Genomic DNA, 14049 nt, shown 5'->3' with positions numbered 1-14049 from the left:
CCTGTGAAGACAACGCAGACCGCAACACTTCCTCTGCATTTGGGCACAGATAATTTTGATAATCTGATGATGTGTTCTGGCCACCCATTGACGGGAAAAGTCTAGGTTCCTCAACATTTTAGGGCTTGAAAATGATGAAATGTGAGGTAATAAGCAGCACAGCTTTACGAAGCAAATGATGGTATTACACAATCTTTCCGAACCGAAAGTGAAATTATGAAATATGACCAGGTGAGCTGTGTGGAAATAAGCAAAGACAGAAGCTGAGTATAGCTACTTAAGATGCACCATGCACATATTTTTCCAGGTTAGACTAGAATCGTTTATGCTGTGACATGTAAGTGAAAATAAGTTTTATATACCTGCGTAGATTACATGCATGTATGAATGTATGCATGCATGCAAATGACCTCTAAGTTGTGAAGATACAATGTATACATAAAACTAATTACATAGAGAGCCGTCATGCACTTGCTAAAATAGTGAGCAGCTGATAATAGTCATTCATGAGTGATTAATGTGAGTGACTTGGATCCATCTCTATTTCTCCTGTTTCTTTGTGGGCATCATTCACCACATGGTCTCCAAAACATTCACTGGAAACATACACAATGAAAAATGAAGCAAGAATATTAAATTTTCTGTGCCCAGATAAGCATTTTAACTCTATTTTCTTCATCAACTTTCTTGATCATTCTATATTCCCCAGAACAGAGCACCCAATCTCATGGAAGAAAGTGTTGTGAATTATAGCTATGTACAATTTCTGTTACACTGAAAAATAATAAGGAAATGCTCATGGTAAAAAGGAAGTGAAAGAAAAGTGACAAACAAATGGAGAATGGTATCCTGGATGTTGTAATGGAACGTAAGGATATTAGAGATGAACTACGTAAGGGAATGCTATGTATCAATATCAGTTGATGAATGTCCATTTCAATGTAAGATGTAAATCTAAGGAAAATAAAGGGTGAAATATAGTAGAGCTCTCTGGGCTATTTTATATGCCTTTTTGTAAATTTAAGATCTTTTAAAGTTTAAATTTATTTAAAAATAGGTTGTGGCTTCTTTGCGGTATAATTATAATCATATTCATCGATATGAATGGATAAAGTCATTGTAGTGTACGCATACACCTATAGATACACACAATGGAACATTAGCCATAGAAGAGATAAAATTCCATCCTCTGCATCAAAATAGATGTCAGTTGAAGACATCATTTCCAGTGAAATAAGATGGACACAGAAAGACAAACACCACACATTCTCCCTTCTATTTGTGAGTTAAAATTAAAATAAATGTGAAACAAAACAGAAACACTCATGTGTAATGGTGTTGTTTAAATGTAATTTTATCAAGTTTTGTTTTATTTTTGTTAAGAATGATACGCTGCTGTAGTTTCAATGAAAAAAAAAAAGACCCAGATTCCATACAAGTAGGAATGTCAATGCAGAGAAAAACATTTCAATACAGTAACTCTCAACTTTAAGGTAAATATTATATAAATTTAATTAAATATTATTTCCCAGGCATTTTTCTGTGTTATGTGATTAACGAAACACGAAATCTAGATAACATTTCTGGATTATAATTATAAATGTATTTTAATATTTTATGATATTTAATACAAACATTAACATCAGCAGAGAATTTATATTCATATTTTAATTTATAATAATTTTATAATATTTACATTGATATACGCATATATGTCTATGCATTTTTACATAAATATGTGTATTTGTGGCTTAATGTTTTAAAGATGTATTTGTATATTCACGTATTTTTATTTGCAAGGCAGATTTTATACAGAGAAAAGGAGAGAGGGACTGGTCTTCCATCCATTGCTTCACTCCCCAAATGGCACCAATGCGAGAACTGAGCCAATCTGAAGCTAGGATCCAGGAGCTTGTTGTGTGTCTTCCGCATGGATTCAGGTCCAGGGACTTGAGCCATCCTCCCACTGCATTCTCAGGCCACAAGCAGGGAGCTGAATCAAAAGCAGAGCAGCTGAGACTCAAAAGCAGAACCCAAACATGATGCCTGAGCCATAGATGGCCACACCCAGCCATTGTGGCTTTAATTTACTTGAGATGACTTATCTCTTAAATACAGGATTGAGGCTAAGCATAGGATAGAGCCCAAACAACATTTGAAATTGCTACCCATTTCGTTTAGTTTAGGTACCAATGTAACATTCTGCAAAGTCACAAAAAGAGCTTAAGGGAGTTTTTTTTTTTTTTTTTAATTTTAAAATAAATGCCAGAATAAAGCTAAACACATAAGAGTTTAGAGTTAGAGTATCATAAGTAAAGATTCCTAAACAAAACTGATACATTGTAGAAAAGATTAGTAAAGAGGGAAACTTCATGTTGATTCCTGTGTAATGAATTAAAAAAATTCCTAGGTGAAGAATTAGGATGTTCAAAGACACTCTGATTCCTTTTCCAATGCTGAGTAACTTATTCACTCAGCAGTTGGTCATGATGGAAAATTTTGGACAGTTTGCTGAGCACCATCAGTAGCATGCAGTATCAGGACTTTCAGAAGAACAAGGACTAACTTACAGAAAACCTACTTTCTTACACATGGAATAAAATCAGCAGACAGAATTTGTGCAGAAATTGTGATCCAGCTACAAAAGTAAGCACATACTATGGGTGCCTTCAACTACAAAAGAACCTACCAAGGCTTCGCAGTTGCATAGTTTGCCAAGGTCTGAATCTATTTTTTTGGAAGAACAGCTACATGTGATGCAAACAGCTGGGTCCAAGTGATCTAAGACAACCACGCTCACAGCAGCCTACTTAGAAACTGCTTTAGCAAGCAGAGAATAACCACCAGGGCTTTGTCCACTGGCCTTCTTGGCTAGTGAGCACAGGCTAGCTTACATGGCTGAGTATGTGTTGAGTCCTTCCTGTGTTCCGCAAGATAGCTAGGTGCTCAGGCCACAATGTGACTTTGTGGTGAGAAAGTGCTCTGGGCAGGATGTGCTCTTCAAGCTGTTGCTAAAACTGGATGCCTTCAGAGGTGTTTTCTGGAAGGTTCCAGAGAAATGAAGGCTAAGACGTGTGGTTACAGCAAAGCAAAAGTTTTATAGTCTTTTCTGTGCAAATGTGCTGGAATTGATAAAACATACATTAAATTAGACATTCTAAAATTCACATTCACAGTGAAGTCAATCACAGAGCCTGGGAGGCTATGCATGGTACTTCAAGGTAGAGATGAGAGGATAAGTAAAAGTAAAAATCAGCAAGAGATACTTGAAAATATGTTTAGTTAGAGACTATTAGGTGTTTGGTAAGACATAATGCACAAGACCATGTGTATTACATAACCATATTCTTGCTTCTGCATATAGATTCAATTTTTCAAGAATCGTTTGTTGAAGTGACTGTCCTTTCCGCAGGAATTGATTTTGGTTGATTTTTCAAAGATTGGTTGTAGATGTGTGAATTAAATTCTGAGGTTTATATTTTCCATTAGTCTAGAGGTCTATTTTTGTGCCCATACTAGGCTGTTTTGATTACAATTGCGCTGTAATATGTGTTGAAATCTTTTATGGTGATTCTTCTGGTTTTGTTTTTTTTTTTAGCACTGACTTAGATATTCATGCTATCTTCTGTTTCTATATCAATTTTGTTCTTGTTTTTCTACATTTGAGAAGAATGTCATCGGTATTTTGATTGGGGTTTCACTGCATCTGCACCTTATGGTTAGCAAAATCTTCTACTTGGGGCGGGTTTCTAAGCTGTGTCAGCCACAAGGCTACAGTTTCATTTTACTTATTGCAGTTGGTACACAGCTCTTTATTCGCAGCCGATTGTGCCACTCCCTCCAGCAAGTTCCAGTTCTGGGTTCTTATGTTGCTTTCCACCATGGTCTTCGCAGCCCCAGCTCCTGGCTCACCACTCTCCACCTCCTGTGAATCAGTGCTGAGGCTGCACCATTGTCTCCACAATCTTTCTCCCACATCTGGTTGGAGCAGGTCCCAGGATTAGGGAGACACCAGGAGTCCTTTATAACTAGGTTGTTGGTGGTAATCTTGCCAGAACCTGTTGGCCATTATTCTGAGGGCCACAGGGAGCTATTTTGACACATATGTTGCTGCAGTCGGTTTAATTTGCCTGTGGGACTAGTGCAATCCTCAGAACTCAGTGAGTTCTCGGGAGCTCAGCACCTGTGTGGCTCACTGACGTCCTCTGCAGTCCTGAACCTTTAGCCACACTGTACAAAATGGCACCTGACGTGTTGCTACTAGAGTTCTTGATCTGCTGGTCATCAGGTCTGAGGACTACTTGGACCTGTCTTAGGTGGAACCTGTAGAATGCCACATTGTTGCAGTTTGCTGAGTCATAAATCAGTTCACTCCCAGCTTAGCGCATGCCCAATGCCTTCCCTTGCCTTTTCCTCCTTACAAAAATGGTGCCTGATTCAGCTCTAGTGGGGTGGACTGGGCTGTGACATCCACCCTGTTTCCCACACTGCCCATTTGGGATCTGCCACTCTGTTTCTGCTCCTGGTTAAATCAAACAGACAGTAGGATGGGCAGGTCTTTGTTTGGGTTCACCTTCTGAGCCCCCAGTGAAAGTCCTTTACCACCTTGTTTCTGGTAGAATTCCAGCTACTAGTGCAGTTCAGATCACCTTTTGCTGAATGCTGCTGGAGTATCAATCACTGCAACACCACACCATTGTTTCCCTGCTTTCCTGCGGCTGTCAGTCTCCTGGTACCCCTCTGCTGTTGCTCTGTCCTCTCCTATTTCCTGGAATGTGCCCTCTCTGCTTCATATTGGTTGATGTTTCTCCATCTGTTTAAACGTGTCCTACCCTGTTCTGCCATCTTGATTATCAGGACAGTCTCTTCAACGAAAGATGTTTAAAAAATTTAAATCTATATATGTAGAAGTATAAGGCAAGAACATGGTTATGTAATACACATGGTCTTGTGCATTATGTCTTACCAAACACCTAATAGTCTCTAAATAAACATATTTTCAAGTATCTCTTGCTGATTTTTACTTTTACTTATCCTCTCATCTCTACCTTGAAGTACCATGCATAGCCTCCCAGGCTCTGTGATTGACTTCACTGTGAATGTGAATTTTAGAATGTCTAATTTAATGTATGTTTTATCAATTCCAGCACATTTGCACAGAAAAGACTATAAAACTTTTGCTTTGCTGTAACCACACGTCTTAGCCTTCATTTCTCTGGAACCTTCCAGAAAACACCTCTGAAGGCATCCAGTTTTAGCAACAGCTTGAAGAGCACATCCTGCCCAGAGCACTTTCTCACCACAAAGTCACATTGTGGCCTGAGCACCTCGCTATCTTGCGGAACACAGGAAGGACCCAACACATACTCAGCCATGTAAGCTAGCCTGTACTCACTAGCCAAGAAGGCCAGTGGACAAAGCCCTGGTGGTTATTCTCTGCTTGCTAAAGCAGTTTCTAAGTAGGCTGCTGTGAGGGTGGTTGTCTTAGATCACTTGGACCCAGCTGTTTGCATCACATGTAGCTGTTCTTCCAAAAAAATAGATTCAGACCTTGGCAAACTATGCAACTGCGAAGCCTTGGTAGGTTCTTTTGTAGTTGAAGGCACCCATAGTATGTGCTTACTTTTGTAGCTGGATCACAATTTCTGCACAAATTCTGTCTACTGATTTTATTCCATGTGTAAGAAAGTAACTGGAAATAGTGAACCAAAGTTAGGATTGAAGTCAGAAAAATTAAATGCGAATCAAACTTTTAACACTCTAGTTCTGAGACAGAGAAAACACAAAGCTCTTCTTCTCTTGATGGTTTTGCTTGTTTTGCCCTGTGTGAGAGATGAAACAAACCATATTTGCCTTCATAAACCTCTGTGAAATTCAAATCAAGATACATATTTAAAGTGCTTCTTATCCAAAAAGTGTGAATGACTGTGCTGGTAAGGTTATGTTCAATAAGTGATATGATTTTGACTGTCTTTTCATCCATGACATATCTTCCTTCTCTCCTTTGGGTGTTCAAATCTTAAAGTACATGCAATGTATGCAAAATGTCTCAGTACAATTTTCAGGCCTAAGGATAATGCTCTCATTTCATTGATAAAAGACTTACATGATTAATGTTTGGAGAAGAAAATGAATTTTTTTAAACTTGTTTTGTACGGAGGCAGGATGGTTTATTTTTACCTTAAATCTTCATTTATCCTTCACTCTATAGAGAATAAGACGCATTAAAGCTTACTAAACAATCGCCACATGATTGGTGCTATTACAGTAGGTTCATTCAATTTTACATAATTTCAAATACTCACATTAAACTGTATGTATATCCTTTATTTTTCCATGCATGCATTACTTAAGCTAGGAAACTAAAAAGCAAAGTTCATTGTTTTCACTATATCATGTCCTTATTTTCGTGTTAGATTCCATGATATGCTTTAATTACAACTAGATTAAACTCTTACTAATAATTGTCTATCATCGATAAATATAATTCTATTTATGTAAGATGTGTGAACAGAATCATGAAGGACTATGAAACAAAAATGCCCCATGTTTTCCTTTAAGTTGGCTGCTCCTGAGAAGTAGATCCCACAGAAATGACAAGTTGAATTTCTTTTTTTTAAAGATTTATTTTTTATTATTTTTTCATTGGAAAGGCAGATATACAGAGAGGAGAGACAGAGAGGAAGATCTTCCGTCCGATGATTCACTCCCCAAGTGAGCACAACGGGCCGATACTATGCCAATCCGAAGCCAGGAGCCTCTTCCGGGTCTCCCACGCGGGTGCAGGTTCCCAAAGCTTTGGGCCGTCCTCTGCTGCTTTCCCAGGCCACAGGCAGGGAGCTGGAAGGGAAGCAGGGCTGCCGGGATTAGAACCGGCGCCCATATGGGATCCCGGGCGGCAAGGTGAGGACCTTTAACCACTTGCGCCACCGCGCCGGGCCCGACAAGTTGAATTTCTAACACTTATGTTCCACTTGACAGAAAGGCCATTACTTATCTTGTCTTTAACTGCTTCTCTGCAGAAATGACCGAGTTCCACAACTGTCATACGGACTTGGCAAAACGTAAGGTTTCTAAGCAAAGACCGAAGCAAATAACTGCACCAATCACACGCAGACAGAGGAAAACCCGTAAGCCCTCTTTCCCATTTGTCTAGCATGTTGAAGTCCAGCTCGGAGAACAATGTGACTACAGCAGTGCTGACAACTCAGCTTCCAGGACCTCTTCCTCAGGAAAACAGACACTTACTCTCATAGAATCTTGGGATATTGGCACAATTGTATTCATTTATAGTTGTGGGCTGCATAAAGTTGTTTGTGTTAATGACAGACTGTATATCAAGACAGTCCTCTCAAATTATTACAGAAATTTAAAATCCATGTCACTCAATGATGTCATAGCCATCATAATGTCGGACACTACATGTTAACCACATTGTGATTGTGCTAAACACACCTACTGCGCTGTCAGTTACATGGATGCATTGCACCTATATTATGACACCAAGTGACTATGTGCTTGTGTGTTCACTGTTCTCTTAATTCTTATTTTAAAGTGTGCTTGTACTTGCCTAAAAGGTAGATGACTACAGTGCAACTTTGTATAGTGTACTTGCAGCAGACTCACAAATCTCATGTTTAATACCTGTCTTCTTCACATCACTTTCTCTTGCACTTTATTTAAGCTGTACAGTTTGTTGCAGAATTGATTATTTTATCTTTAGTGTGCCATGTATTTCCACAATGTTAATGTCATGTGATATTAACACAGTGAAAATGTTGCTTCAGCATAGATTTCTCACAATGTGTTTCTATTCTCATGTGACACGGTAGTATTAAACAGAGACTGGAAAAAATTACTCTAGTTCATATTTCACTGTTTAAAAGGAAAACGATGAGGCAGTGCTTGCGTAAGGCAGATGATATTTGATTGTGACTTCTCTTTTCTTATTATTGTGTCTGTATGCATGCATTCCTAGATGTAAACAGAATAGCTTACTTTATTTGAATTTGCAGAATAAGAGTGAGAAAAGGAAACAGTTTTTGAACAATATTGGATTTCAAAATTATCATAACATGAATACATTTGTCATGAAAAATGCATAAATTTATCAGTATTCTGATGATGCTAAAATATTTCTAACAATGTCAAAAATAAAATACATTAAAAATATATAAAATGTTTTAGTGCAAACTGACCTTATTCATGGTCATCTTTATTTCTCCTTCATTTGTTTTTCCTGGGCTCCACGTAATAAATATTTTTAAATACATGGAGCTGTCAATGTCGGACACTTGTGTGATGGTCTAAGAAAAGTTTCAGGTTCCTCCACTGCTAAATGAGCACCAGTTCTCACTCCCCGCCCAGCGTGGCTTGCCTCTCTGAGGATCTACGCATCTCGTAGGTCATTTATTACCGTCTTCCGCAGCTCTCGCAACACAGCACCAGACACCATTCAGCTCCAAAATGAGGAAGGAGAGAGTGGAGTTTGCAGAGCTGAATGTGTCCAAGGGCTCAAAGCAGCAGCAAAAAAGACCCAAGGCCTCTGAAAGCTCCACTTCAGCCATTGAAGAGGGAATAACCCTCATGGAAGCAGACCTTTCTGGTGCTTCCCGGGAAAATCCGGGGAACGGAAAAGGCAGACATTGCAAAGGTAACTTCAGCTGATCCTCCATCTACATAATTGTCTGAAATGTGCAGTTGTGGAAATACGGAGAAGGAGTAGGGGATTTGTGAGTGAAGATTCTCGTTTGTGAAGATCAGAATGTAGGGCAGGTGAGTTTGGCTAGCATGAAATCTGATGACTAATGTTATTCAGATCTGCTCTAACGTGTCGTTTTGTCTGAGAGCTCCCTTCATGGAAAGCACAATGGCACAGATGACAATGGTGGATGTGGGTTTGGAAGTCCAGTTTATCTGCATCATTCACGATGCAGGTAGATTGTCCTTCATACCGTCCTTCTGTCTCCATTTTCCCGCGTCAGTGTTTCCATTTCTCTCCCTGTAGACTCAGCCTCCTCTCCAGAGAAGCTCATTTCTAAGATCCTGGGAATCATCTGCTTTGTCCTATCCATCATGATCGCGCTCACAGTTAGAATTGCCATTCCCTGTATGTACATTTTTGACACATTTGAAATGAATTTTCTACTTTTGTGATCAACAGTGCTTTTGTGCAAAAAGATCAGGGGATGAAGTGTTCATAGTATTTAAGGGTAGTTCAGTAATTCAACTGAAAAATGGAATTAAAAATAAGTTTACTTGGGTTCCAAAAATGTTGCACTACATGGCCACTTTTTTTTTTCACATTTTGCACTTCCCATGAAATTCTTGACGATCGCTTGGATATACTTTGTCTCAATGTGGAATGCTTATGCATTTGTCAAAACATTAAGTTTTTAAATGTATGTATACAGTCTGATATCATAATTCAAAGAAGGCTTTAGGAGACTGAAAGCTCTTCCTGAGAAATGCATATGGACTTGTGTAAGTGGTTCTATCAGATGGGTAACTGTAAGAAACCATATTTGACCCTTTAAACACTTTTGAAACAAGTTACCCATGAAACTTCAATACTGTGTTAATTTGTCTTAGAAAATCTATTTTATGTTAATTCTACACAATATAGAAATTTTGATCTAAACTGCCAAGAGTACTACGACATATTAATTTTACACTAATTCTTTTCCTAGCTACTGAAACACAGGAACGGAACCATTCTTCTCATATAAGAAGAACTCAGAAAGGTATACGGTTGGTTTCAAAATTCTGATATTGTAGAGATTATCTTCTGCTTGTAATAAGGCCATGCAAACATGGAGTCATTTTAGGGGAGTAAAACCAGGAAAATGCACATTAGCCGTTACTCAGCACAAATAGCACATTGTTTCCTTTCTTGACCTACAACGAGAAGAATTAGTCATTTGAAATAGCTGCACAATAATTTTGCCATTTAAATCAAATTTCCTTCTGCAACAATGTGGTAAGAGACGAGCTTAACTATTTGAAAGCCCGTGGTGTGTTCAGTGACTTTTCAGAGCCTGCTGGACTGGATGGTGTCATTGCTTGCTGTGTGTTAGCAGATCAGTTAGCAGGGAAAGCTGCTGCCTGCTTTCTGTGCCTAAGTGCATCAGTGCTTGCGTTTGGTTCCCATAACCAGCCTGTGGGTGTGCAGATGTGTTATATCCATAGACATTCACATCTAGGTAAGCTCACCTGACTACTCAAAATGCAATAATTCACATTCTTTTTCAGCAAACCATTGTCATCTCTGTCCAAAGGAGTGGTTCAGTTATTCCAACAACTGTTATTACCTTAGCACAGAAAAAAAAACTTGGAGTGAGAGTGTGGCAGCCTGTGCTTCCAAGAACTCAAGTCTGCTTTATATTGACAGCGAGGAAGAAATGGTAAAGTTCTAGATGTTTCATGCATTTTAAACGCTATTTCATGCTACTCAATACGTGTATAATTCATCTACCTTATTGCACATATATGTTTTGGTCTGTCTGACTTTACAATAAGGTATTTCTGTGTATGTCTAGCATTTAATCTTTCCTGTAATACCATGTTTGTATGTACATTTTGTACCACAAAATAATTTCGCTGTTCAAATTTACCATTCATTAAGAAAATTGATTTTGTGTAGGTTAATCACAAAGTGGATGGAAGATGTCATCACAGATCAGATCACACAATACAAGTTTTCAGGCACTAATGGCCCTCTCCCTGGGCACCTGATAATTGATTATCCTCCTTCAACTGTTATCCTGATCTGAAACACCACACATTACCATGGCAGATTTTGTGAATGTTACCTCCACTGCCTCACTCCCCAAATGGCCACTGATCTGAATCCAGGAGCCAGGAGCTTCTTCTGGATCTCTCAAGTGGCTGCAGGGTCCCGAGGCTTTGGGCCGTCCTCTGCTGCTTTCCCAGGCCACAAGCAGGGACCTGGGTAAGAACTGGAGCAGCCAGGATACGAACTGGAGCGCCCATATGGGATCCTTGCATTCAGGAATTGGAGGATTAGACAATTGAGCCATGCACTGGGCGCACGTCACCTGTATATTTCACTCCTCTATAGCTTACTGATCTTCACTGCTGCATTTTGGACATAGACGCTCTGACATTCCGTTTGCTCCCTGATGCTGAGGCCAGTCCATTTTGCCTCTTTCTTTCCATCTCAGGATTCTCTTGGCTGTGCTCTCGTGGGTTCCAGAGCCTATACATGCATTATCAGGCAGTAGCAAAGAGAAATAGGTTTAGATCATGCTGAATCATCCATATCCCACCAACATCAGGATCAATTTTATTTTTATTTACAAGCAACAGTGGGAATGTGCCTAGATTAGGAATGCTGTGGCACCCAGGAACCCACACATTCACTTCTCTGTCACTTATCTCTTTAGTTGTAATCCCATAATTTCCTTCCAAAACCCACACTCCAAGGAAGACAGTAGAAAAATACATTGACTTGGTGACAGTAACTGGAGACAGGAATGTGTAGGATCTGGAAATTTAGTCATGTCCATGCAAAGTTTGTTTCATTAAAATGAATGACTTTAAACTTACATGAATCAGACTCCTTATGGAAATAAGGAAAAGAATGAAATTGTTAAGTGTAAGTATCTGAGCATTGGTTTTAACTTAAAATGACAAGTATATGTGGAAGCTATGGGCAATTATGAAACACCAGTTTTCAACCATTCTTTGATCAATTCACTGTGTTTTGCACAATTCCGCTCCTATTAAATAGCTAATAACCTGAAGGTAATTATTAACTGAAAGAATAATGAAATTTTTTCAGTGATGTTCTATAATTCTATGTTTCTGATAGAAATTTCTAAACTTGCACTCAGTCTGGTCATGGATCGGTGTCTCTCGTAAAAGCTCTAGAGACTCATGGATGACAACAAATGGCTCAACTTTCAAACTACAGTAAGTTGTCTTGGATGATGCTATATAAGTGAGAAATATATATACATATACATATTTTGCATTTTGTATATATAATGGAAAACTCAAAAAAGAATGAAACACATAAACTTAAGCTGAGTTTTACACAAGAGTCAAAATATTGAAAATTAGTGAAGGAGGCAAGCCTGGTTCAGTGGGTTAACCTGCTGCTTGGGATCTCCCACATCCAATATTGTAGTGTGTGGTTTGAATCCAGCTTCCTGTTAAAGCATTCTTAAAGACTGCAGCTCCTGGCCCAAGTCTTGGGGCCCTACCACCCATGTGAGAGTGTGGGAGACTCAAACAGAGTTGCAGGTTCCTAGTTTGAACTTTGAACAGCCCAGGCTCTTCTAGCAAATGACTCTCTCTCTCTCTTTTTCTCTCTCTCTCTCCCTCTCTCTCTCTCCCTGTCTCTGTCTTTCCCCCTTTCTTTGTCTCTGCGCCTTTCAAAGTGAAAATAGTTAAATAAAAATTTAAGTTAGTCAAATCTTGTATAAATTTAAGATGGGCTGCTCATTTTTAATAATAATCAAATTTCCTCATATTATATGAAAATGTCATTATTCATTTGCTTTTGTTTAAAAGATAGTCCCTATAAAGTATAACTGAACTGTGTATTTTCAATCACCACAGAATATCAGAATCATTACACGGTGCACATAACTGTGTTATGTTCTACCAGTACCGCCTTGCATCAAGCGAATGCGGATCTTTAAAAAAATACAGTTGTAAGCATAAGCTTTGGGATTAATGCATCTGACTTTGGAATCTTCCAGGTAATTTCATATTTCATGAAATGGAATATTACAAAAGTCTTAAAGTTAATTTTTCCATTTGTTGTAATAATGAAATTTATAATAGTTAAATATTTGTTTTAATTGGATAGAAATAGTGTATTTCTATAGTTTAATGGTTTTGTAACTGTTTCAGGCTGTGTTTGAGTGATTTGGATGAATTTTCATTTGGTAATTGTTGATTGTCTTTGCCTGCTTTCCTGCTGGACCAACGTTTTCCTACATTTTTATCGTTAAGCTCTATTTAGCAGAGCCAATAAGCCTTTGACTATCACATATACCAAAAAATCATTATCTCTAAAATATAGTACTTAAAATATTGAGTTGTTAATAAGTTTAGTCATTTTAGCAATATGGACTGATATCCTGTTATACTCCTCAACATTATAAGTTATTTTTTGCCTATTTCTCCCATATTTTATGTTCTTTGATAATGAATTTTGCTGAAATGTCAGTGTTTTACATTCATGCTTTGTCAATGGCATCTTTATTTCAATTTGGTTGTGATGTTTGACGCTGTAAACAGAAGCATAGTTGAGATGCATGCATTTAGGGGCTGGTTTGACAGACAAAACTAGACTCTCTTGAACTGCTTTTTCCTTATACGCAGCTCTTTATCTCTACTCAATCACACCTCTTTTTCCTCCTTAGTCAGAGTCAGAGAGAGAGCTCTTTCATCCACTCCTGAACTGCCCAAGCGTCCACAACCGCCAAGGATGGTGACTCTGAAGCCAGGACTCAGGAAGCAAAGCAGGGTCTCGCGAGTGGGTGGCAGGAAATCAGGGGCTTGAGCCACACCTGCTGCCTCGGGGCTGTATTTGCTGACATCACACAGGACATCTTAACCCTGCCTGAAATACAAATACTTACATTCTAAAGCCATGTTCACTGTCTCAAAGAGTTATTCTTTATGAACATAAAGGAAGGTAAAATGAACAGTATAGGAAATATTGTCCGCACCTGCTATGTCATGATACATTTAAATAAGAGAATGATGGACCTATGATTGTTGCTTAAAGTCTGTACTATTGCAATGATATTGGGGAAACAGTGGGGTATATTGTTAAGGGGAGGTGGAATGGAAAATCCCTCATTCTATGGAATTGTAGCATGAAAATAAAATAAAAAAAATAAACCTATACTGTGCAATATAACGTACTACACAAGCCGACAGAAGGCTGTCGTAAAGCTGCAACGATGTGGGAGACAGGGCCACAAGCACTTGCATCATCATTCGCTGCCTTCCCAGTCTCATTGGCAGGAAGCTGGACTGAAGCAGAGTAACTGGGACTTGAACCAGCGC

The 14049-nt window shown here is 38.7% G+C and overlaps 1 protein-coding gene across 2 annotated transcripts; it reads left to right on the top strand.

Annotated features, from left to right (window-relative positions):
• The first annotated feature begins 8416 nt into the window (after positions 1–8416).
• LOC121155413 (NKG2-A/NKG2-B type II integral membrane protein-like) lies at positions 8417–14049 on the top strand. Of its 2 annotated transcripts, XM_040978704.1 has the most exons (7): positions 8417–8653; positions 9008–9109; positions 9690–9743; positions 10252–10403; positions 11834–11934; positions 12586–12728; positions 13398–14049. In XM_040978704.1, exons 1-6 carry the CDS (start codon positions 8467–8469, stop codon positions 12701–12703), a joined length of 714 nt encoding a protein of 237 aa, XP_040834638.1. In that variant the 5' UTR covers positions 8417–8466; the 3' UTR covers positions 12704–12728; positions 13398–14049. The 2 variants fall into 2 exon arrangements, with proteins under 2 accessions (XP_040834638.1, XP_040834640.1); XM_040978706.1 differs by lacking the exon at positions 9008–9109.

This window comes from Ochotona curzoniae, unplaced genomic scaffold (genome assembly GCF_017591425.1).
Source record: "Ochotona curzoniae isolate NIBS_2020 unplaced genomic scaffold, NIBS_Ocur_1.0 contig_2927, whole genome shotgun sequence".
Classification (NCBI taxonomy): domain Eukaryota; kingdom Metazoa; phylum Chordata; class Mammalia; order Lagomorpha; family Ochotonidae; genus Ochotona; species Ochotona curzoniae.
Note: the sequence above shows the minus strand (reverse complement) of the source record. Positions and strands in the feature narration are given on the sequence as shown.

Coding starts and splice junctions, on each gene's coding strand:
- LOC121155413 (XM_040978704.1), top strand. CDS start 8,467: ATGAGGAAGGAGAGAGTGGAGTTTGCAGAGCTGAATGTGTCCAAGGGC. Junction 8,654..9,007: donor AAAAGGCAGACATTGCAAAG/GTAACTTCAGCT, acceptor CTCTCCCTGTAG/ACTCAGCCTCCTCTCCAGAG. Junction 10,404..11,833: donor TTGACAGCGAGGAAGAAATG/GTAAAGTTCTAG, acceptor TGTTTCTGATAG/AAATTTCTAAACTTGCACTC.